This window comes from Rhinolophus hipposideros (assembly GCF_964194185.1).
Source record: "Rhinolophus hipposideros genome assembly, chromosome: 17".
NCBI lineage: Eukaryota > Metazoa > Chordata > Mammalia > Chiroptera > Rhinolophidae > Rhinolophus > Rhinolophus hipposideros.
In genome coordinates, this window is record NC_138063.1 from 15,615,659 (window position 1) to 15,638,663 (window position 23,005).

Sequence of the window (23,005 nt, forward strand, 5' to 3'; positions counted from 1 at the left end):
TGGATTCACAGGGAGGGTTTATGCGGCTGGATGCCTTATGTGTTTCCTGGGAATGTGTATTTGCTCCTGAGGGCTGAGGTCTGCGGTGTGCCGCCTGGCTGTTGAAGGACCTCAGTCACTTCTGCCTCCGACTTGCTTAGGAATGGAGCATCCTGGCACAGGGGCAGAGGGACACATTTATGATCAGGTGGGACTTCTGCTACTTTCTCCGACCATCTGCTTGACCTTTAGTCTCATGTCTCCAAAGACTTTGTCTCTGTGCCAGTTTTAAAAGTTCTGACTCCAAGAAAGAGATAGAGTATAAATCTTAGAGGAATCTGCTACTTTTAACCTCGCTGCTGGTGTTCAGAATGTAATCTGACTCTCAGTCACCTTCCTTAAGTTTAAAAATATGTAGAATTTATTTTATTGACGTGTAAACTTTTGGAACACTTTTATTATGGAAATTTTCAAATAAAAAAAATAGAGAAAATTGCAAAATGTTCTACCATGTATCTATCCATCATCCAGCTTCAACAGATGTCATCATTTTCACAATCTTTTTTATATAGCATCCCTTCCACTTTATGTCTATGAAATATTTTAAAGCAAATCCCAGACAGCATATTGTTTCACCTATACATATTTCAGGAGCATCTCTAACAAATAAGCCTCCTCCTTTATTTTTCATAGCCACAATGTCAGTATCCCAGCTAGCAAAACTATCAATAATATTTTAATAGCTTACTGAGATTTTCCCCAGTTGTCTCGCAAATGTCTTTTTACAGTTGGCCTGTTTGAATCAGAATTGAAACAATGTCGTCATGTTACATGTGATTATCATGTCTCTTAAGTCTTTTTAAAATCTATAACTTTCTCCATTCTTCCCCTTTTTAAGGTTATAAGTGGGTCATTTTTTCTGTATAATGTTCCAAATCTAGATTTGGTTGATTATTTTCTTATGGTATAATTCAACATGTTGTTCTCTGTATTTTCTGTAAGCTGAGAGCTGGATGTAAAGTTTCCATAAGATAGAGGTTCTGATTTCTCATGTGGTGTCTTGTATACATCCTTTTGCTTTATATTAAGACATAGATGCTATCCGGTCGTTCCCTTTTCATAGTGCTTACATTGATCAGTGAATTCGGGCGCTACCAACCTGCTTCACTGTCATAAAGTTTTTTGTCATCTGTCACCTGTTAGTTTAAGATCTATCCATTTTATTGGAGGTTACAAGAATACTCAAGACAAATTAAGTTAATTATGTTTCTTCTTAAATCTTATCTGGATGTGATCATCTCTAATTCATTCCTTTTGTGTATTTTTACAGTTTTTCACTGTATTTTACATTCTTCTGTCTGAACATATAGAATGCCTTGCAAACCTAGTTCACTTCCCTAGATGAGGCAAGTGTCTACCCTATTCTACCAACTTGTTTATTTGCTCATGCTTTCTTTACATCCGTAAAAAAACTCACATTGGACTGTGATTTAGCCCCTGTGCTTAGAACAGTTCCTGGAACATGATCATGGTATTTATTGAAGGAATAAAAGTGTGAGTTGTATGTGTTTTCTAAAGACAGGAGCCTGAAACTTGATTGAACTGTGAAGAATTCTTTATAGATCCTAATTTCCTCAACTCCTTTAGCCAGTATTGGCATTTCAGGCAAAGGATTAGGCGTTGCAAGAGCTATGTTGTTTATGTTGGCAGAAGGAGGGAGGATGGCAGATAGGTTGGTGGGTGTTTGGATGGAGACAATATACACATAAACAAATAAATGTAAATATTTAAAACAATATATAAAAATATGTATACACATACACACACACAGCTGGTCTATTTTGGGTTGAACTTACAATTTTAGAGTTGTGTGTTGAAAAACTTTAGAGAAACTTGGCTTTGGATGTGGAGCACCCATTTCAGAGCAAAGATCCCATTGGGTCCTGAAGGAGGTGGAGCTTCATGCCCACTACACAAATGAAACCTGGATGTTTGACTATTTATCATTTTGGTATATAAAACAATTTTCAAATAGCAGTGAAATTATGTGTCCCGTTAAGAAGTTTATAAATCAAAACAACCCAAAATGTGAATGGATAAGATTAGTAGTTCTGAATGTGAAAATGCTCTCCAGAAGAAATAAAGTTACCATATGGCAAACAATAAGGCAAGGCCTCACACTGTCTCCCTGTAGGAGACCCACTAGATTTGGACGAACTGGACCTGTTCAAAAACACATTCTGCTGAAGTTGAGCAGGCTAGGTGTGAATATTCTGAGGGAAGTGAAAGCTGCTTTCACTTTAAACAGGTTTAGATGTTGACAGTGTCCCCCAAGTAATTAAAAGATGATGTTGTAAATTTTCTTTCAGACCACGCCTTACACACAGTATAGGAAAAGAACATTTGTAGGCCACAGAACGCTTAGAGCCATAGAGACTTCAGAATTCAGGAATTCTTCGCAATTTAGGAAGTTTAATATGGTGTGCGTAACATGTTCTGTATAAACCCTCGTGGAGTGTGATGCAGCATCTGGTAGTTAAACAGATAACTGTTTCTCTAGCTAACATGTGAGGAGTCATACACCTAGTAGGATGAAAAAAGATGATAGATAGCCACACATTGGTGCAGGTCAGCTTTGTCACAGAACTCCAGAAAGTTTTCAGAGCTTTTGGAGTGTCAAAATTGAGGCCAAAGGATTGTGAACCCTTAAATGGAAAAAAAAAAAGTTATAAAACAGATATCTACCTTTTCTGAAGGAAAAAAACAGTAACCAATAAAACAAATATCATTTGTTAAAGGATTTTAAGCCCATCGTATAAATAACTTGCTTCGTAAAGATCACATAAGGTTTAAAAATATAAAATAAAGAAGACCTTTCTACATGGCTAAAAATATATATTTCAGCCAAGTTTGGAAATAGCACCTTTCATCTAAAAAGCCTTGGTACTTCAACCTATTGGTCTCTCAAAGCGTGTTCCGTTGAAAGACAGCTGGGCTCTCTCTAAAAGGCCCACTGTTGCCTGGGGAGCGTTAGAGAGCTAGCTGACTTTGGTGGATGAAAAAAAACAGCACTATCACTGCCTTCTGCCCGTGTGCTTTGTGGAGTAGATCGTGGTCCGAAATGGTTCTTACTCCACAGCAGTGCAGGCACTTATCCGGCTCTTCTATAGGAAATCATTTAGGTAAACACAGAAAAGTCGCTGCAGCAGGAAAGGGGGAGGTTCTGTGCACTTGCTCAGACCAGCCCCGGTCTCTATATTTTTGTAATGAGCATTCGGAAATTATAAATAGTGACAGAATCTACCCATGAAAAACTAAAATGAAAGTCAGTTTATTTTTCATACTTTTAAAAATTAGTCAAGTGGCCTTATCCTTTTTAAATTGACATTTGAAGGTTTGTTTTTAGTATTTTATATGGAAAGCTCTCAAATATCCGATAACTCCCTGTGACAGCTTTACCTGGGTTATATATGCACAAATGTGATCAGATTGTTCTTTATCTTGCTAAAAACAAAGTTCAAGAAATATTTCTAAAATGAAGATGATCTTTATTCTGCCTTTTCCTACTATCTAAAATTGTCTTGCAGAATTCTGCTCTATGAAGTTACTCAAGTATGCTATTTATAACAAATGTAAGCAATGGAATTTCCGCAAAATAAGAAATACTCTAATAAAACATCATGATTTGACTAAGGAATTATGGAGGAATTACAGAGAATGGTTAAATCTGCAGATAATTTTTAGAATAATTGGTCATACCCTATGGTGCTACTTTTTAAAAACATGCTTTTTCATTAAATGTAAATTTACCACATCATTTCATGCTTATTCATTTATTTAAAAAAACTGCTAGGTTTTTCTGAATTTTCAGAAACACAAAGTTTCCATGGGCATCTTTGCACATATATTTTTGTATACTTGTCCAATTTTATCCTTTGGATACAATTTTAAAATGAAATTTCAAAGTCACGTGCTTTCAAATTTTGCTGTACATTTTAAATTGCCTTCCAGCGAGTTTATACCAGTTTACATTCTCATTAGCTGTATATGAAAGTAAACTTTCTCACTAGCAGCTGAAAATGTGTCTTATTGTAATTTGCCAAGTATCTTTTCATATATTTATTGCCAAATTTTGATTTTATTTTTTCTGTTAGGGAATGGTTTGAGTACTTCATCAGCCTATCTGCGTTTTTTTCTTATTGCAATCTAAGTTCTTTTTATTTATTAAAGATATTTATCTTCCCTTTGAACTATTTGTTATAGAGATTATTTTCAAACATGTTTTGTGGCTTGCATCGTGTTTAAAAAAACAATTATATACCCATAAGTTTTAATATGTTCTTTTAATCTTTCTGCATCTAACGTTATAGCTAACAAAGGTTTTCTCGCCATTAAAATTTAAAGAATTTGCTTATATTTTATTATCTTGCTTTTATGTTTTAACCTTTGCATTTAAATACATTTTGGCATAAAATGTGACACAAATACCTACTAATTTTTTTTTTCTTTAAATGGTGAACAAATTTTTGGTACCATTTATTGAATAATTTCTTGTTTCCTTGTTGATTTTTAAATGACATCTTCATTCTAAATTTCTCTGTACATACCTCCATGTCTGTCTCTTCTGGGAGCAGTACCATATTGTTTTAATTTACTTTGCTTAAAATATATACGTATACGTATATGTATATATAGTAGTTTCCTCAATTTCTTTATAAAAAATCTCTTAGCTATAATTATCATGCCTTTAGTTTTTTAGTTAAATTTAGAATCCTGTGTTCTCGCTTTCCCCACCCATTTTTCTGTATTTGGCATTTTGTTTGTATTTGCGTTAAAAGTCTAATTTAATTTTTGAGTCATCAGATCAGTTTTACTCAAGTACTTTTCTGCAAAATATTTGTGTGAAAAGATTAAAAGTATTTGGTTTCTTTAACACCTGGTAAGTGACATTATTTTGGTGTTTTAGAAGTGTTTGTATTGCTAAATCATGATTTGTGTTAAACTGGCCTGTGAATGAGTTCAAATGATTAGTGTCATATGCTCCGTATCGAAATATATTTATAATGAGTAATTATGAGAAAACTAATAAAATATATGCCTGTCCTACATCCTTGAAGATAGAATGTAAATGGCTATCAATGCTCTACAATTACTCTCACGAAACTTTAAAATTACAACCATGTTCTAAACTCATAAAGTGAGTTGTTTATTGTTCAAATATCATCTTTCTCATAAAGATTGAAGGCTGCTTATAAAATATGTGTGTGAATATGGACTAAGCTGAAAGATCGGAGTCTGGTTAGTTTACCTAGGAAAGATTTTCTCGAGTGAGCTCTGAATGGAGTTTTAAAAGAGGGACAGGTCGCTTGAAGTGGCAAAGCTGCCAAGGTGAAGGCTGGACTTGTGAAGCTGGCAGTGGCTAGAGATGAGGAGAGAGGAGAAGGCTGTAGGGGAGTCTGGGGTTCCATGTGACTCTCACTGCACTTAGGCCAAGTTGAGAGGAAGATACGGACGAGGAGGTTCTGTATCCCCAGTGACTGGACCCGTGGCTGCCTCATCATAGCTGTTCAGTGCAGCTGAGTGGACCAAATGTGTGGAATAGGAAAGAGAGGCCAGAAGGACGGATGGAGCGAAATTGTCTGGAGTGGGTTGAGCTGTGCGAGTATTTGCAAGCTCTAAAGGTTTTTCTGCTGAGAGAAAAGGAGCAGCTCTGGGCTCTAGAAAGTTAAATCCTGACAGCAGTATATGAAGATTCAGAGTGGGGCTGAAGTGAAGGGGAGAGTCAGGAGTGTGGATGGCTTCCATAAAGTTTTGTGGCATTTCTACCATGGCAGAATAATTGAACTTTGAAGATGTGTCCTATAAAAACACTACCTTCATCTTAGAAAAGAGGTCAGCAAACTATGGCTGCAATCTTGCCCACAGACTATTTTTATAGATAAAGTTTTGTTAGAACGCTGCCTCACCTGTTTATTTCCATGTCCATTTCTACCTGGCTGATTTAGTACTGCAACAGCAGAGCTGAGTAGTTGCAATAGGGACCTTAGGGCTGGAAAAGACGATTTACTATCGGACCCTTTAAGAAAACACTTGATGACCTCTGTCTTAGAATATTGTTCTTAGTGGTGGCATTCTGGAAACATTAGTCTAGTCAGAAGAGTTCATACAAATTGGAACATGAATAGACTTAAGAAAGTTTAGGCCATATAAGTTCCTATGAAGAAATATACCAAAAATTTGTATTGTATTTGAAGCTCAGTTCTTATTAGTGCCTTACCTTGTTTCTATCTCTAGTCTACTGTGGCCATTTTTGGGGCCTTAAGTCCACTATCTTTTCATTCTTTCTGACCCAGCCCATTATCCATAATTAAGAAATTAGAATTCCAGTGCTAAATATCAAGTTAAGACTTCTTGTTACTTACTAAGGAGAGTAATTTCTCAGCCAGCTCTTTTAATTTCTTCTAGCCAGTTTTATGTGCTGTGTTCCCCACAGTACTAACCTCTCCCTTCAAAACTCTCCACACTCCATCCCTCTTTTTGTCACTGCCTTTGTTCCTCTTTCCTGCTGTGTCTTTTCTTCTGGGGATGTGTAGTATCCCTGAATCTGTTCCTCCGGGTGGTGCCTGCGTTATCCCAGATTCTCTCTAGAACCTGGCCTCACTGGGTGAATGAGGAACCATTTGACATTGCAACATATTTAGAGAAGTCCAGCCATTTTCCAAACCAATCATAGATGAAAGCAAATGTAAAACATCATGTGTGTTTACAAATGATGACACAGAATTTACAAATGCTGACTCCTCAAATATATTTTAAAGGGCTTAGAGAATAATCAGGAAGCCTTAGAAGTTTTGTGGGAAAGATGTGTTGTCTTTTACATGTTGAGGATCAAATTTTAGTTTTGATGGGTGATGATTTTAAAAGCCACTCCAGAGGCATAGGAGAAAAGCGAAGGACCAGACTTAATGTATAGGTGTAGGAATTTTATGTCTACCGGGCTAGAGATGGAGAAGTTATCTTCATGACCGTAAACAGTGAAATCACGTAAGCATATTCTGTAGTTGATTGATTAGTTATTAAGGACATGATATGTAGCAGGGCCTACTGTGCTAGGTGCCAAAACTGTAAAGGTGACTGAGGCTCATTTTCTGCCCTTGAGGAACTTCCAGACTAGAAGGGAGAAATTAGATGCATAAACACTTACTTGCCATACAATACGGGAAATGTTACAACCGATGGTTTTTTTCAGATGAAGTAGAAAAAAAAGTCTCGAAGAAAGAGAACTGAATGTGAGAGGACTAAAATGAGAGCAGACTGGGGGAAAAGAAATAACAACACAAAATGATAATAATAAGAAAAAGAAAGAAAAAGAATTTGAACCTCATTAGAGAAGACAGTTGACCACACTATGGCAACCAAGGGTAGAGATGAATGAGAGGCTGTGGAGAAGAGAAGCAATGGCAGTGAGAGATTTCAGACACAAGACCTGGGATTAATCAAGGCTGAGTAAGTGCTAGGAACTTTGCTAAGTACATTATATTATCTAAGTTAATTCTCTTACAATGAGTCAGTGTAATTTATACCAACATTGCCCAAGCAAGAAGCCTGAAGTCTGGCAAGGGTTAGACAGATTTTCCAGGGTTATCCAAAAGGTAAGTGGCACTCACACACAGGCCTATCCGACTCTGCTGATTTAGAGGCTCCTCCGGAGTAAGTTTGACAGATGAGCTTTTGATGTGAGGATGAAGTAAAGAGAGATTGACTCCTCCTAATGGTTGGGGTGAGGGCAAGAAAAATAGAGAGGAAGAAATCTGGAGGGAGGGAGTGTGTGGGGTAGAGGAGACGCACAGGCTTTGAAGTCAAGCCTAAGTGAATTCCCATCCTGGCTCTGCTGCTTGCCAGCCACATGGCACTGGCCAGGCAACGTTCCCACGCTGAATGTCCCCTTGTGTACAATGGGGGGAGGGGGATCATATCTTCTGCCTTGTTAGCAGCTGTGTCTGGCTCTTAGCATACAGTTACAATAGCTGCTGCTACAACTATACCTATTATCCTTCCCACTACTCTTCACATTCTTCCTCCTTCTCTTCTTACCACTAGTACTACTATTAGTAGTAGTAGTTGCTACTACTATTATTAGAGCAACAGTAGTTGGAATGGCTAATGGAACAGATTTATGCTAAAAATTCTAAGATAGTTACCTAAGTTCTCCATTTGATCCCTAGCAATAGTTCTTCTGTGTTCATTTTAATATTTAGTGAGTATTTGCCATGGCGGGTCTCTGCTAGGCAAAAGGGAGTTAAAACATGAGTAAGTGATTTCCTGTCTTAATTAGTATTTAAACTAGTTTGGCCTTTATGCCGCATTTCTTGATAAGCCACGTATGTAGGAAAGAGAACTTTGGTAGATAAACTGTTAATGCTCATTGAAAGCAGACCCACTTAGAACAGGAGGCCTGGAAGGATAGTTAGGACTTAAATCATTTCACAATGATTTAAAGATTCCCTTATGCAATTTCTGCTTCTCCAGATAACCTCAGCCTTCTCATGTCATGTAGTATGCTTGTCACCTTATTTACAAGTTCCAATAGTTGTTGGGATACTTTATTTTACAAAATCTTATGGAGTTGGCCATTAGACTTAATCCGGCACCTATGCCAGGTGCTGGGTAAGCAGTGTAAATGAGACCCTCGTCCCTATCCTCCAGGAGAACAGCCTCCACCGTACATGAAAATATTTTTTGGAGACCTTTGCTCAGAGGTGAAGGCATTTACAACAACCTTGAAATGGAACCTTTCCCACTCAATATGAAGAAGACTGACATGTGACAGTGTGATATTCCTTTATTTTACTAAAATATAGCAACCTGGCCAAATATACTTTTCAGCACGTTTCTTATAGCCACATGTTTATACTTATAGGAGAAGTGGCATTAATTCCCTCATATGTTAACAGGCCTTATTCAAATTGTTCTATTTTTACTGTGGAACAAAATTGCTGAAGAGAAACATTTTTAGGCAAGTAGTGATTATAGCATACTTATCAAATTATACATTAAATAAACTTCCTGCCCCGAGAAGGGACATAATCTGAAAAGAAGTTAGTTATCTTAAATTCTACATTGTTTATATAAGATTTCTTCAAATCCACTTTTATTGTAGGTTACTGATTGCTTTTGTGTTTTCTTTTTGCTGTATTTCTTTCTTCTCACTAATAAATGTAATCCTCTTTTTAATATGTAATAGATGACTTGGGATTCCAGAATGGATTTTCAGAAACTATGGAAAGACCCCCTCAGTTTATTGTACACGATACATAATGTATTTTTTTTTAATTTGAGAGGTAGTCAAATAGGCGAATGCATAAATCTTGCCAACTCTTGGGCAGCTGTAATTTCTATACTAAAATGCATGAGTTTTTACTTGATTATTACTGTTATACATTAAATAATAGTTACTATGGTAACCTTTGCATCACATTACAACATTTAACTATAAGGTATTGTGTTTATTTATAGGAAAAGACAATATATTTGAATGTTTGGTGAAATATAATCACTACTAAAATAATTTTGTACAAGGTCAATTGAATTCTTTGGGAGTTATGCAAATTTCCAACCAAAACTATTAAGTGCGTTCATTTATTTTTTGGTAACATTATGAGGGAATAAATATATATATATTTTTTAATAGCATGATATATCACATAATATTTATTAAATGTCTACAATTAGCCTTGCAAGGGAGTAACAAAATTGAACCAATTTGAAGTCATTTATCAGTGGCTAATCCAGTATTAAGAATTTAAATTTATTTAGCATCACATGATTGATAAAATTCTATCAAATACTTTTGTTATTTTTGCATACCTAGTGTGACTAGTTTTGTTCTCATGTATAGTTGAATTAACAGTCACAGTTTGCTCATGCTTGCAAAAGCAAAATTAAATGAGCCATTGAAGTAACCCTTGTGGCAGTTCCAGGAAAATGGCCACTTAAGCTGAAATTATTGAGATTGATTGTTGGCCAGTTTCTTTGTTAAATATGGAACAAAACTGCCCATTTCTTGTTGCCAGCGTAGCTCTAGGCCATGAGGCTATGTCATCACTGTTTATGTAGACCCTCATACTCTTTTCCAGTTTTTTTATGGTGACTTTTCAAAATTATTATCTCAATGTATACTTTTCCACTGAAAGTGGAATAGAGGATCTGACTGACAGCCATTCACAACTCTTGAGGAATCTTATATAATCATCAGTGGATTGTAATATGGGACTATGAATTGGAGGGAGCGAGGAGGGAGGGTAACTATGGGCTAGACACCAGCTCTGCTGGACATTTTACATATGTTGTCTCATCTGCTCCTGGTAACACTATGATAGGACTTTTATTATTCCCTTTATACAGAGGAGGGGAATATGGTTGAAAACAGTTGCAGAACTTAACCCCCAGTCATATTGCTTGTGTGCCTCTGAGCTAGGGTTTCAGCTGATTTGTCCAACTCATACCCTCCCTCTTTCCTTAGTAGGTTGAGATTCTACTTCTGACTGGTTACAATGTGCATTCCACATTTACAGTAGAAATGGAAAATGCTGACCGAAAGGCCTTAAAAGAACGGTTTTGTGACATGATAATTTTAATAATCTGCCCTTCTCTGCAGCACAGTAGCAGTCTGTGAAGCCCCTGATTATGAAAGTTATCCTGCCATCTTTTTTCTTCCTAAATGTCCTGAGTTCTCTTTTGTTGAAACCAAGCATAAGACAGAAATCAAAATAAACCAAAAAGGTATATTCCAGAACCTTCAGACTCAGGAATAAAGGCTGTCCAAAGACTGACCTTCAGTTTTGAGCTCTGAAGTTAAAAAGTGGACAGGTGGAAATACTGTGTTCTTCATTGCCCTTTGGTGCAAGATATATTCTATGTTGCAGAGTAAGTGCCAAGCGCAGCAAAATGACCGTCCCCTCCTGCTACTGTAGAAAGTCAGCAATGGCCCTTCTGTGGTCAAAATGGCAAATTCAGCAGCAGCTATTCGACAGGGATTTGCAAAAACTTCCCTGTGGCTGTTAGGAATCTTATTCAGCAGTGTCTTTCAAAACCCAATTCTGTGCAGAATGAACTCTGTAGAAATGACCTCAGTTGTGATTTTAAAAGTGTTTTCAATAAATCTAATTGGTAATGTTTCTCAGTGTGTATTTTGCACTCAGCACTACAAGGTCGATTAGGTACCTGTACATTTATCCAGTATTCGTAAATTTTATTGTGGTGCAGAATTTTCTTTCCATATTCACGTAAAGCCTACCAAAATTCCTGGCTTCAGAGAGTCAGTTCGCCATACAAAGCCACTATACATCACTTAGGTTTGTGATGAAAGAATGGAATTGCAGCTGTGTGAGTACTAGAATACCCAAACATGAATTAGACTCGCAAGCATTTGGCAATAGTTCAGAAAAGGAGCTTAATCTGGTTTCATCTGAGACTGCTTTTCTCTGTTCTATAACATCCCCCCAAGATGTTGTGTCTGATATCGGATCACAACGTAATGGGAGTGACGCAAAATCAGAGAAAGCCCTAAGAAACCAGGGGCACATTTGCCTTTCCCCAGAGATTTTTTTTCCTCTCTTCTGTTTCTTTTTGTTCCTCTCCCAGATTTCAACTCTGAAATTCAGGGTCATTCACCTATTAGATGAATTAATTATAAGCCAAAAAGCAGCATTCATCGTACTCTGATCTCACTCATATCTATAATTAAGGGTAAATATAATCTTCCTTTTTAGAAATGTGCCACCCACCCATTACATTTAAAGTGCTGACTGAAATGAAATAATAGTTCACAGAAAGATGATTTTAGTTTAAGAAGAAAAAAGTTGATAAATTAAGCTTGAAGCAGTTAGTTCTATTTTTGATTACCATTCAGTTATAAATCTAATTTGAGATGTATGCTTCTTTTCTGTTACTCAAGTTTAATTCATGGTTTGCATTCTCGGTTGCATAAGCAGACAGCTCAGTGGTTGATCAAGGATGTTAAAAAGCTGCCCCCAAAAGAAATGGGGGCCGGGTTGAGAATGTGTTCGAAAGGCAGTCTGAGACCCAGATCTGATGTAAAACCAACAAAAATTTTAATTGAAAGAGACCTTCACAGAATTCTGCACTTGGCATGTCAGTGGCTGTGTTTGGGACTGGCTCTGCTAAAGAATTGGCTGTAGGGGGTGGACCCCAAAATATTTAAACCTGATTTACAAAGTCAGCCTATTTTGTTCTTTGGTTAGGGTATTTTCAGTCTTAAAATTGTCTTTCCAGAAAATAAGGACTGAACAAGGGGAAGGGCTCATCTCATCACATTTCAGACAGTTAAACAAAATGCTAAACTATGGGTTTAAGATTTACAGGTTAGCTCTTCGAGATGCCACATCTTGCTTCCAGTGTTTCCTGGCAGATGGGGGCAGCTTTCTACTGGGACCCAGCATAACCGCAGAGCATGAGCTTGCACAATGTCAGAAACCTAAAACCTTTGTAATCCTATTTAAGGCAAACGAGAATGTGCCCGTTTTAAAAGTAGACTTTAGCTTTCAAACTTAACTTTTATTAACCATAAATTTATCTTTATGTACATACATATGTATATATTTGTGTAGGTAAATTCATATATAAATGAATTCCTTATCCATTTTATGCAATATTTAATTTACCTTATTAAATTGAATGCCATTAACTTTTTAAAATTCATAAACTCAGGTTTTTCAGCTGCTGGAAAATTTTTTTATCTTATTGCTACAGAGAGTTAAGTGTGTGACATAAAGGCCAAACAATAGTAAATGGTCATTGTTCATTTCACAAGTATACTCTACAATAACAACACATATTTTTTATCTTAATTTTCCCTGAGGGGGGGTTAGGGCCCCCTTAAGTGTGAGGAAATGCTTATTTTTGTTGCATTAGAAGAATGATTCCATTGTCTGAGTGAAAAAGAAAAAGGAACAAACAGGTCTAAAAAGATAGAAACAGGAATGTGCTTTGTAAAAAAAAAATAGATTAGCACAAGCCACTAAATGTTTGTAAGCACTGTCTGGTCTTAGTACTAAGTCACTCTACATAGTTCATGTGCTGGCTGTACATGCGAGAGTTGTATGCATGATTTATTTGCAACTGGCCCATGAAATGATTTTATTTTAAATTAACAACAATAAGGTCAGCCACAGGCAGTTAGCTCTCTTCTAGTTATCATTTTATATTTTTCACAGCTCTATGGTGAATGCTGCTAAAGTACGGTATAACAACCTTGTTCGTTTTTAGTGTGACCTATTGACTACATCTATCTACTTTCTTGGGAGTAAAAACCTTTGCCACCAGGACCAACAAAATAAATCAATAGTTAAGCTCCTTAAAAAGACAAATAAAGATTTCAACATATTTGCTCAGCCCTTTTCTGAATGTTGTATATCATTTTAGAAAAGGAAAATGAAGAGGGTATTACCTATCTACAATACTAAGTTATCCACGGTTACCAACAGGCGAAGGGCAGTAGGGGGAAAACAGAGAGTGTAAAAGGGGTCAAACAGATGGTGAGCACACAATGGATATACAGATAGCACAGTATAAAGTTGTACACCTGAAATTTATATAGTGTCATTAACCAATGTTACTCCAATACATTTCATTAAAAAATCAGATACCAAAAAAATGATCATTCGTATCATTTTCAAACTCATGTTTCCAATGAAATGAAGACGCATTTGTAGATTTACCAAACTATAATGAGGTTGTGATTTTAAATCATTCAGTTTTTTTGTTATTATTAAATTTATTGGGGTGACAATTGTTAGTAAATTTACATAGATTTCAGGTGTACAATTCTGTATTACATCGTCTATAAATCCCATTGTGTGTTCACCACCCAGAGTCAGTTCTCCTTCCATCACCATATATTTGATCCCCTTTACAAATCATTCAGTTTTATTGATGGAAATTTCAAAGAAATCTTGGCTATGCATTTGGACTTAAATAAATATAGACTTTGTTAATAAGATTTACCAAGAGTGAAATTTTTAGTTGAGATTCTAAAATGTTGGAATGCCATTCCTAAAATGACAAAGAAATCACTGGATGTTACGCTGTTGGATTTTTGACTTGTAGAAAACTTTTATTATAAAGAGCTCTGTATTTCAGTTTGTCATTGTATGGCATTTTGATATCCTAAATTCAGAAGAGGCAATAGTTGAGCATGCAGTCAGACTTTTTTCTGGTAAATAATCTGGTTTTTATTAGGTGTTTATGTGGTAAATATTAAGATACTTGCAGTGAGTTTATTACTCAAAATGTACTTCCAACTTAAAATCTCATCCTTGAAGTTTTATTTTAAACTAAGGTTTATTATGTATCTCTTCGAAAAGTCTTAAACTGGAATCAGCAAAGGCAAGCTTGTCAGTAACTGATTAGTCCTTTATAGATTACTCATCCAGCACTGAAAAAAATCCCTTAAAATGGAGAGGTTCTCTTTATGATATTTAGCTATATGGCGGTGGAAAGGGGAGGCTTGAATTTTTGATTTTCCAGCTTATGGGTCATATTTGACCAACTGCTTTCACTAGAAGACATGCCACTTTGTTGAGCTATTTAGGAATCAAAAAGACTGTCTTAATTTAAAACAAGGACCCTTTGTTTTAGTTGGTGACTGCCTTGTGAAATTTTTCAGTTCTCAGCGGGTTAACCAGGGAACAGGGGCAGAGTCATAATTGGCCTATTTAGAGTATTTTGCATGTGAATAGTGTGTTAGTGAAGCATCCCTAAGTCTGTTGTGAGTGACATGGTGATTAGAATTTAGATTAGGGAAAACACATTCTGTACTTTATCAAGGACAGTAATTAGTTCAGTCAGTAAAAGTTGATTACAAGTAACGATAAAGTTAGATTTTTAGTACTTAATTTTAAAATTTCTTTATTAAATAGTAAATTTGTTCTTAATATAAATGGTAGTATCTACACTTGTTTTCTTGCATATCAGAATAATTAAAAGAACAATGTGTTCAATGCAGAGTATAATCAGGCGCTTTATATATTATGGGTAAGTTTCTATGCGTTTTTTAGAAAATGTAATATTATTATATAATCTTTCATATGTCATCATTTTCGAAGGTTTAGTAATTTGTCACACCGGGATCAGTTAATGATATTTGTGAAAGTTTTCCAGTGTTCAGATAAATGTTTAATCTGTGGGGATGTGTTTCAGCCTCCGATAGTCCTCAAGAGGGCATTCTAAAGTCTTTTAATTTGTTCCTGTTAGCTTCGAATGCCTACTATTTCTATAATTTTGGAAGTTAGTGTGAAGGTTTGAATTTCCTCCTGGTTCAGCTCGCATTTTCTGTTCTGTGGGTGGCGTGTGAATGTGTGGAGGGTCACGCCATACCGGTGCAAAGGCAGAGACGGGAGCCCCTACATTCACCCCCAACGGGAGCCGCCGGGCAAGTCCTGTGCGTTCGAAAAATCAAAGTCTTCTTGGTTCTTGTTAAGGAAGGGCGTGAATAGTTCCCAGATATGAGCCTAAGTCTAGATAAAGAAAACATTAGTCTTATATAAGTGCCCTTTTCCTATAAAATTAAAACGTTAGTTAGTCATCTTAAAAGATTAAAAGATTGCTTTAAAGGGAATCACTTTCTACCTCCCTCTCCAAAGTAGAGTATTAAAAAATTCACATAGTTTATGCTAGCTTCTGAGACCGCTTTTCTTTTTCTTTTAGTTTCGTTGTGTTTTAATTGTTTCAGCTTAGCAGATGCTGTTTTCTTTATTATGTTGGTTTAAGTACTAACAATCAGTTGGGGGGTGGTGAATGTGAAAAATTAACCTGATATGTTTGTTTTCCTTTTTTTAACCTTTTAGCAGAGTCTCCTTGGAGGTGACATGGATATGGGCAACCCAGGAACCCTTTCGCCCACCAAACCTGGTTCCCAGTATTATCAGTATTCTAGCAATAACCCCCGAAGGAGGCCTCTTCACAGTAGTGCCATGGGTAGGTATTCCTCTGTCTGAACGCCTGAGTGACTATTAGTAGTCTTTTTCTTTCTTTCTTTCTTTTTTAATACCACCATCTCATCCTACCCTCACTCCCCACAAAGAGAAAAAAAAAACAAAAAGAACATAAAATTTTGCTCAGTTGTCAGGCTCATGACTCCCCCTCAGTAGTACATTGGGTGGGTATGCTAACAACTTGTAAGTAGCAGGAGAACCATTTTGGTGTAACGCATATTTCTTGTGTTGTCTTGGCTGCCCTTATAAGAAACAATGACGGCATTAAAAAGTGAAAAAGGCAGAATTTGATTTCTGTCAGAATCAAAGATGAACGTGGTGCCGACATTTTGGTAAAGTAACGATATAAGAAAATCCGGTCTAATCTAAATGGCTTCGTGGTTTAATCTGCTTTAGTTAGGAAAAGGGGCACGCGGGGAGCTCACAGCCTCTTCATTTTCTTTCAGAGGTACAGACAAAGAAAGTTCGCAAAGTTCCTCCAGGTTTGCCATCTTCAGTAAGTACTGCTTGTTTCTGCTTTGTATATTGTTTATTTCCGTTCTGTTTTGTGAGATGCGAGGGCGATAGGAGTAAATGAGGTTCCATGCCCCAGAGCAGCATGTTTATCTAGAATGTGGATGAGGAAAGAGTGACCTGCACGTCCAGCCACCTGACCCAGGTTGGAGTGATTAATGGCATATCCTGGAAGACTGGGTGGTTGTGTTGATATTCAGCAGGTTAAGCTCTGAAGAGAGCCCTGAAAAGGTGCCTGAAGTTGGAGGAGTTTTACCTGGATAGAGCTTTCAAGAGAATGAGTATTAGTTTCATGTGTTGGTTAAATTCTTTGTCAGTATTATGATGATTTATGGATTTGCATGCGAAAGGAGATTTGTGGAGAGGATTTAGGAAAAATTTACATGGGTTTCAGCCCAGAGTGCAGGGAGAATGTCTCTATTTTCTAGAGAGGTTGCTGAATAGAGACTGCAAAGGTAGCTGCATCAGTAGCCATTTGTGTCTGGAATACCAGGTGACAACTGGAAGAATCCAGCTGTAACCAAAAGCATTCTGGGTCTTTTTTAATCGCTGGAGCTATATGCAGGAGGGGCTGAGGTCCTTCCAGTCCCTAGTTAGCAAACGGTGGTTGTGATCACAACTAAATTCGTATCTTATTTTTCATTCTTATATATATTTTTAAATTTGAGGTGCTAGATCATTTTATTTAATTTTGTTTAAAACTGGTCTGTGTCTAATAATTTCCTCCTTATGTAGAATAAAAATTTGAGTTCCTCCCTTCTTTCTTTGTTGTCTTCTCCCTTTTGCCTTTTATCCACTCTTTCTTCCTTCCTTCCCATAAGATACATAGATATTTTAATTTAATTCTGTGTTCTAAGGGCACTATTATTCTTTGAAAAGAATGCTAATGAGCCTTATTATAAGTTCTTATTCTCTAAAATAAAATTTTATTTTGGCTTCTAAAAATATATGACTAATCAATACTTGCATATTAGTTTTATTTCATTTTTAATAAGTTGCAAGAGCGATAGTTTTGCAAATGTGCGAAAATTAACCCAAACACCTCTGTATTTGAGCTGATTTCAGTTCAGCTCATCCAAAAAAATTGATAAGTGAATATATCAGAATATTTCTCATCAGGAAAAAATACAAATTTTATATGCTGATCATCACAAATGTGGTAGTGTTCGAGAGGCATCACAAAATTATCCATAAATATAGAAAGATACTGTGTAAGTAAAACTGCCAATGGGATATAAAATAGTCACTTTGGACTACCAATAAGTGACTTAAAAATGGACTGAGTGGTTCATCCTTTGATTTTCTCTCTTGCATTGAAATTGACTACTATCCCCTCAGGTTTTTATAAGTATATTTTAAGCTTGAAGTTTGTGGTGGATTTAATGTAGATGAAACTTTAGCTTTTAATAGCTTTTATGACAACTTCAAATGATATAGCCCTCACAGCTGTTTACATTTTAAACATGCCTGAACCTAATACGGACAGTATTAAATACAATAAGTGAACCTTTGAATGTTCTGAAATGTAGAATAGCTCTGTGCTCTAATAACCATGCAAAACTTAAAGCCATAGGACCCTATTTATACCTCATATTCACATAAATTTTGTTTTTCCCAATGCTAAAATAATGCAGAAATCTACACGATTTTTAAGGAGTGTTTTGGTGTGGCATTGGATATTATCTTTCTGTTTAATCATTGTTACCTACATTTTTCATAATTCATTGTAAATTTTTAAGTACTTCCATGGAAATTTGCAGTGGCATAGTTTTTCTTTGTTATTAAGAGACTTTATGTGTTGCTGCTATGTTGTCATATGTTCAGAAATATAAAAATATCTTTCCTTTCTTCCCAGGAAATCTGGACTTGGAAATTTAGTTTGTATCATTGAATTTTTGGTTTTTGGTGGTCAGTTTCGGATTCATTCTTAGAAAATTTATCTTAGCTAAATGTTTTAATTGTCCTTATGGTACATTTTGGTAAACAGAGTCCCTTTTTTGAAAGACAGGGAGGGAAGTTCGATTGAAATGGAAATTTTACCATTGTTATTTTTGTTTGTTTGTTTTGTTTTCATCAAGAAGAATAAGATAGTTTGCTTGATTTTAGAATCCAATCATCTATTTATTGTCATTACTTAAAGAAACCAAAAAACTCAGCTCTGTTTAAATAGCAGTTTAACTTAGTTTGTAATAGCTTTGTTGTACGCATCGATTACATGCCTTGCCACCACAGAAAATGTTTATTTCATTTTGATCCAAAGACGTGGTCTGTATTGGACACTATTAACACTTTTGCCCCCATACATCTATATTTCTATAGTTTTAGGTCTGTGCTATGGTTTTTCTCTTTTTAAGCTCAGATAAAATTATGAATATTTATTTGATCAAAGATACCTCTAAAACTTGCTTCAGTATGTATGAATATTTTGTAACAAATAAGGAAAAATTGCGGGTGATAAAAGGTTTCTTTTGGAGCGATTATGACTAGATAAAGACATTTATATGTTTTCTTCCATACATATTTACCATGATAAATAGTAATAAATCTGTCACAATCTGTTGTGTCAACTCACTTTTTCTGTTTCAAAATGGGCTCTTTCTCTTTCTTAAGATAAAACAAAGAACATTTTAAACTGTAACATCTGTAATCAGATATTATTTATGACACGACTGTGGCATGGAGGCTGGACTTCTTTTGCCTTCATTAGGCTGGATCTTCACAGAAATCAGGAGAGTGAGGGACTTGCCTGGCCCTGTTTTTGAAAATACTGCAGCATCTGTGAGAGAGAGAAAACATAGCCTGGCCCTACATCATACCATGGATCTGGCAGGCTCCTAAAATGTGTGTGTGTGTACTATGTGCTGCATCTAGGGACCTCAAGTCACTGTAGAAGCATGACGGAGAGATGGCCAAAGAACCATCCTGCAGGGTCTGTGGCACAGGCACAGTGGAGGGGAGGAAGTCTGCCCCCCTGGAGAACAGAGGCCTGTAGCTAGGGCTAGGGTGATGTTTTGTTAAAGGAAAGGATGTGTGAAATGACAACTCTCTAATTGCCCACCAGAGCCCTGCTTAGTACATACAGTAGAACATTTTCATGTTCTCTGTTCAAGTTTTAGTATGTTGCTCTTTTCAGTCACATCCCAGATTCTTGTAGCCTTTAGCTTTTTTTTGATGAGACTTTAGTAATAAAGCTTTGTCTTTTGTTGATGCCAGAATTTGCTTTTTCCTATGTAATTTCTTGTATCTACTTGTGAACTTACTGTTTGATTTCTGCATCTCGGTTTTCTTTTTTAAAGCATGTATTGTCTTAAACTTAATATTTTTCGACTCTACTTCTCTTCCCAGCAAATTTCTTATCTTTGTATAACCTGATAATCATATATGTTAAATCATGAATTCATGCAGAAAACAATATACCACGTTAAATAGCATTGTTTTCGAAAAATGATCCATGTTTCTTAGAAACTAACATGGAAACATTCAAATATAGAAAGCAAAAAATTTTCGTACTGCGTAGTTTTAAAATATTTTTTCCAAACACACAGGAAAAACACAAAGAAATAAACAAAGTTATTGCCTTTCAGAAACATTGTTATACCCACGAATATGTAAACACATAAGACCTTCATGTTCTTATAATTTGGAATGTTTCAAAATTTTACCGGAAGCTGTTTCAGTTCAAACATTGGTGGAATTTGTCTCCACTTCTAATCCAGTTTTGAAACTTCAATGATCTCACTATTTAGCTGAAATCCCTGGAATTTTAGAATTCTCTGAAAGTCAGAAGTTTTATCCTTAGAAATAGTTTATAACCTCTTGTGTCACTAATGATCATTTTTTTTAAATTGTACTTTTCAGTAAAGTTTATTTTCTGTCTGGAATTTTAATTTTTGTTTGTTTTTTGTTTTTTAAATTGAGTAGGATCTCCCAAACTCTGTAGTGAGTGTCAGAGATAATTTTGAGCATGGATTTTAAGGAAAATCATCTCTACTATCATAAATAATTCTAAAATAAAATTTGGGACCTCCAAGAAAATTTGAGATATGAGTTAATCATTAGGTGGATTTGAAAAATAAAAGTGTGTATGAGAAACCAGATTTAACAGTTTTCGTAAGGAAAGAATTCTAAGTAAAATAAAATAAAAACTTAAAGTTCGGATGAGACTTTCTTTTATAGAAGAAATTATTAGGAGTATAAGAGAAAGATGGCTAATGCTGAGGACATTAAATTTTCTCAAATTCTTGAAGAAATCACAGTTTAAAAGACAAGTTGGTAAATTATTCATTCCTTGTGAGAGGCCCAGATTAAATTATATGTGATCAAAAAAACTCAGTACATAAAATAATAATTCCTCCCATCACTTTTGAAACTGATCACAAGTAAATCACAATGGTGCATTATGTCAGCTAAATTGTAACTTGAGTGATAATACAACTTCTGTTAAAATGAAATGTATATTAGCTTGAAATGAGCTGTCATCCACCGGGGCTCCATTCTGAGTAGACAAGTCTAGAAGTAGCCAATTGTGTGAGGAGATATACAAAGGAGGAGCCTTTTCAAGGTTTATCCTTGCAGGGGTAGATGCTGTGTAAAAAAAAGTATAACTTTAAATGTTTACATTAAAATATCAGGATAGCTCACAATATTCAACTTTAGTCTTAGTATGCCCATTTTCCAATTATATTGAAATACGAAGTTTGGATATTAAAATTATGCCTACTTATTATGAAAATGTATAGGCAGGAAGGAGGTGAAGGATAATGCATGTCTTTAAATCATCCCAAACAGGAGAAAGGTATCATCCACACAGTTTATATAGAACAGGTAATGTGACGCAGAGGAACAGCTTGAAAGTTGTCATGACAAAGAACTAGTTATTATTTTGTGCAGTTAATACTGAATTCAATGAACTTCAAAAGTTCAGCATATTGATTGTTTCTTTGAAAATCAATCTTATCCTCTTCCTTGCAGTTAGAAGTTATCGAGGTTATGCTTTTTATGAATGGCTGGTTATGAAACAAATACGGGAGAATCTCTGTATTTAAATTTCATTGCGGGTTCTTATTCCATTAAAACTATTTTTAAAAGATTACTAGATTCCTGTATGTATACAACAAATGCACCATTCGGTATTCCAGTCTGTCAGGAGCTTGTTAAAATTTGCTATATTTTTGTTTAGAATTTTGGAATAATGATGTATTTCTCTGTCCTCTCTGTCTGCAAAGCACAGTCCTGCCTCCTCACCCCTCTTAAAAAAGATGTCTTCTAGTGTTCATATTTTAACTATAAAGTCAGAAGAAATGTAAGAGAAGGAAAACTAAAAACTGTGCGTGAAAGTGAAAGGTTTGTGTATCTGTGAGTTCTTCTGGATTGTCTTTCCAAATGAAAAGGCTATATATACCTCAGACACTCAAGCTAAACACAATTACCTTGTTTCCTCCACAGTAAAGATACCTTCTGGCCAGCTTTGTCTGATAATTGTACTCAGCAGGCTTTTCTAGGGTGGTATGAATGATATATCTCCCCTATCCCCATGTCTTTTTTTAAACCAAGTTTTCAATATACTATTTCACCTGCTAAGATTATCAGGACTTCTGTTAAGATTTCAACACCTGGATCAATAGCATTTAGTGTAAAACTGCTCATTTGTTGAGAAAGGAGAAGTGCATTTCAAAGAACTCTCGTTTTGAACTTTATTTTATCACTTTCCCTGAAGAGTGTATTTTAGTGTCAAGTCTTGGGCTGCATCTGAGTGGTTTAATTACTAAGAAATCTTAAAGTAGCCACTGCAAGGCTGCTTTACCTAGAGAGAACGGTAACAGGGCTTGCATATATTTTGAAATTATAAAACCTTGTTCTGTTTCTGGCTTAAATGTGGATTTATTTTATATTTGTGGAATAATATAGATGCTTGGCTTAACGTTTGGTTGACTACCATTTTTTAAAACTTTTGCTATTTCATTGATTTAAAGCATTCATTTTATTTTCTAACATAGTGATTTTTTTTTCTCATTTTTTTCCCCCGATCATTGACAATTTCTGCATTTCCAAGATGTGTTTCCCGGTTTCAGACAATTCTAAAGTTTCAAAGTCAGAAATCAAAGTTCGATAGAACTTAGAGGACTAAATAAGATTCTCTCAGAATATGGAGCAGTAACCCTAACAGGAATGAAGAGTCTCTTCAAAAATAGCAAAGTTGTGTTTTCCTGAGGCAGATTAACTTCTGTCAGGCTGTTGACCAACACTTGCTTATTTTTTTTTTTAATAAATTGCACTGAATTCTCAAGCTGAACATGAAGTTGCATTTCAAAGCGATAGCATGAGATTCTTCTCCTCCATCTCAGCTGTGCCAGGGTATGTGTGCCCACCAGTGTGTGTGCTCGTCTTAAAGGAATAAGAGCTTTTATAAAATGCAGTACAAAATGTATAGTTTTACTCAGTTATTTTATCTCAAAACAGCAGCATGTGAATGAATCCCTTCCTCCCCCTTTTTTTTTTAA

General features: G+C 35.7%; 1 protein-coding gene across 36 annotated transcripts in view; it reads left to right on the forward strand.

Annotated features, from left to right (window-relative positions):
* TCF4 (transcription factor 4) overlaps window positions 1-23,005 on the forward strand; it is a 341,674-nt gene that overhangs the window by 200,483 nt on the left and 118,186 nt on the right. For 32 of the 36 annotated variants that reach the window (XM_081078012.1, XM_081078029.1, XM_081077996.1 and 29 more), the window contains 2 exons: window positions 15,846-15,975; window positions 16,439-16,488. In XM_081078012.1, the coding sequence (XP_080934138.1) occupies window positions 15,846-15,975; window positions 16,439-16,488 (180 nt within the window). The remainder of the gene's footprint in view (window positions 1-15,845; window positions 15,976-16,438; window positions 16,489-23,005) is intronic. The other 4 variants (XM_081077992.1, XM_081078023.1, XM_081077991.1 and 1 more) reach the window with 1 other exon arrangement.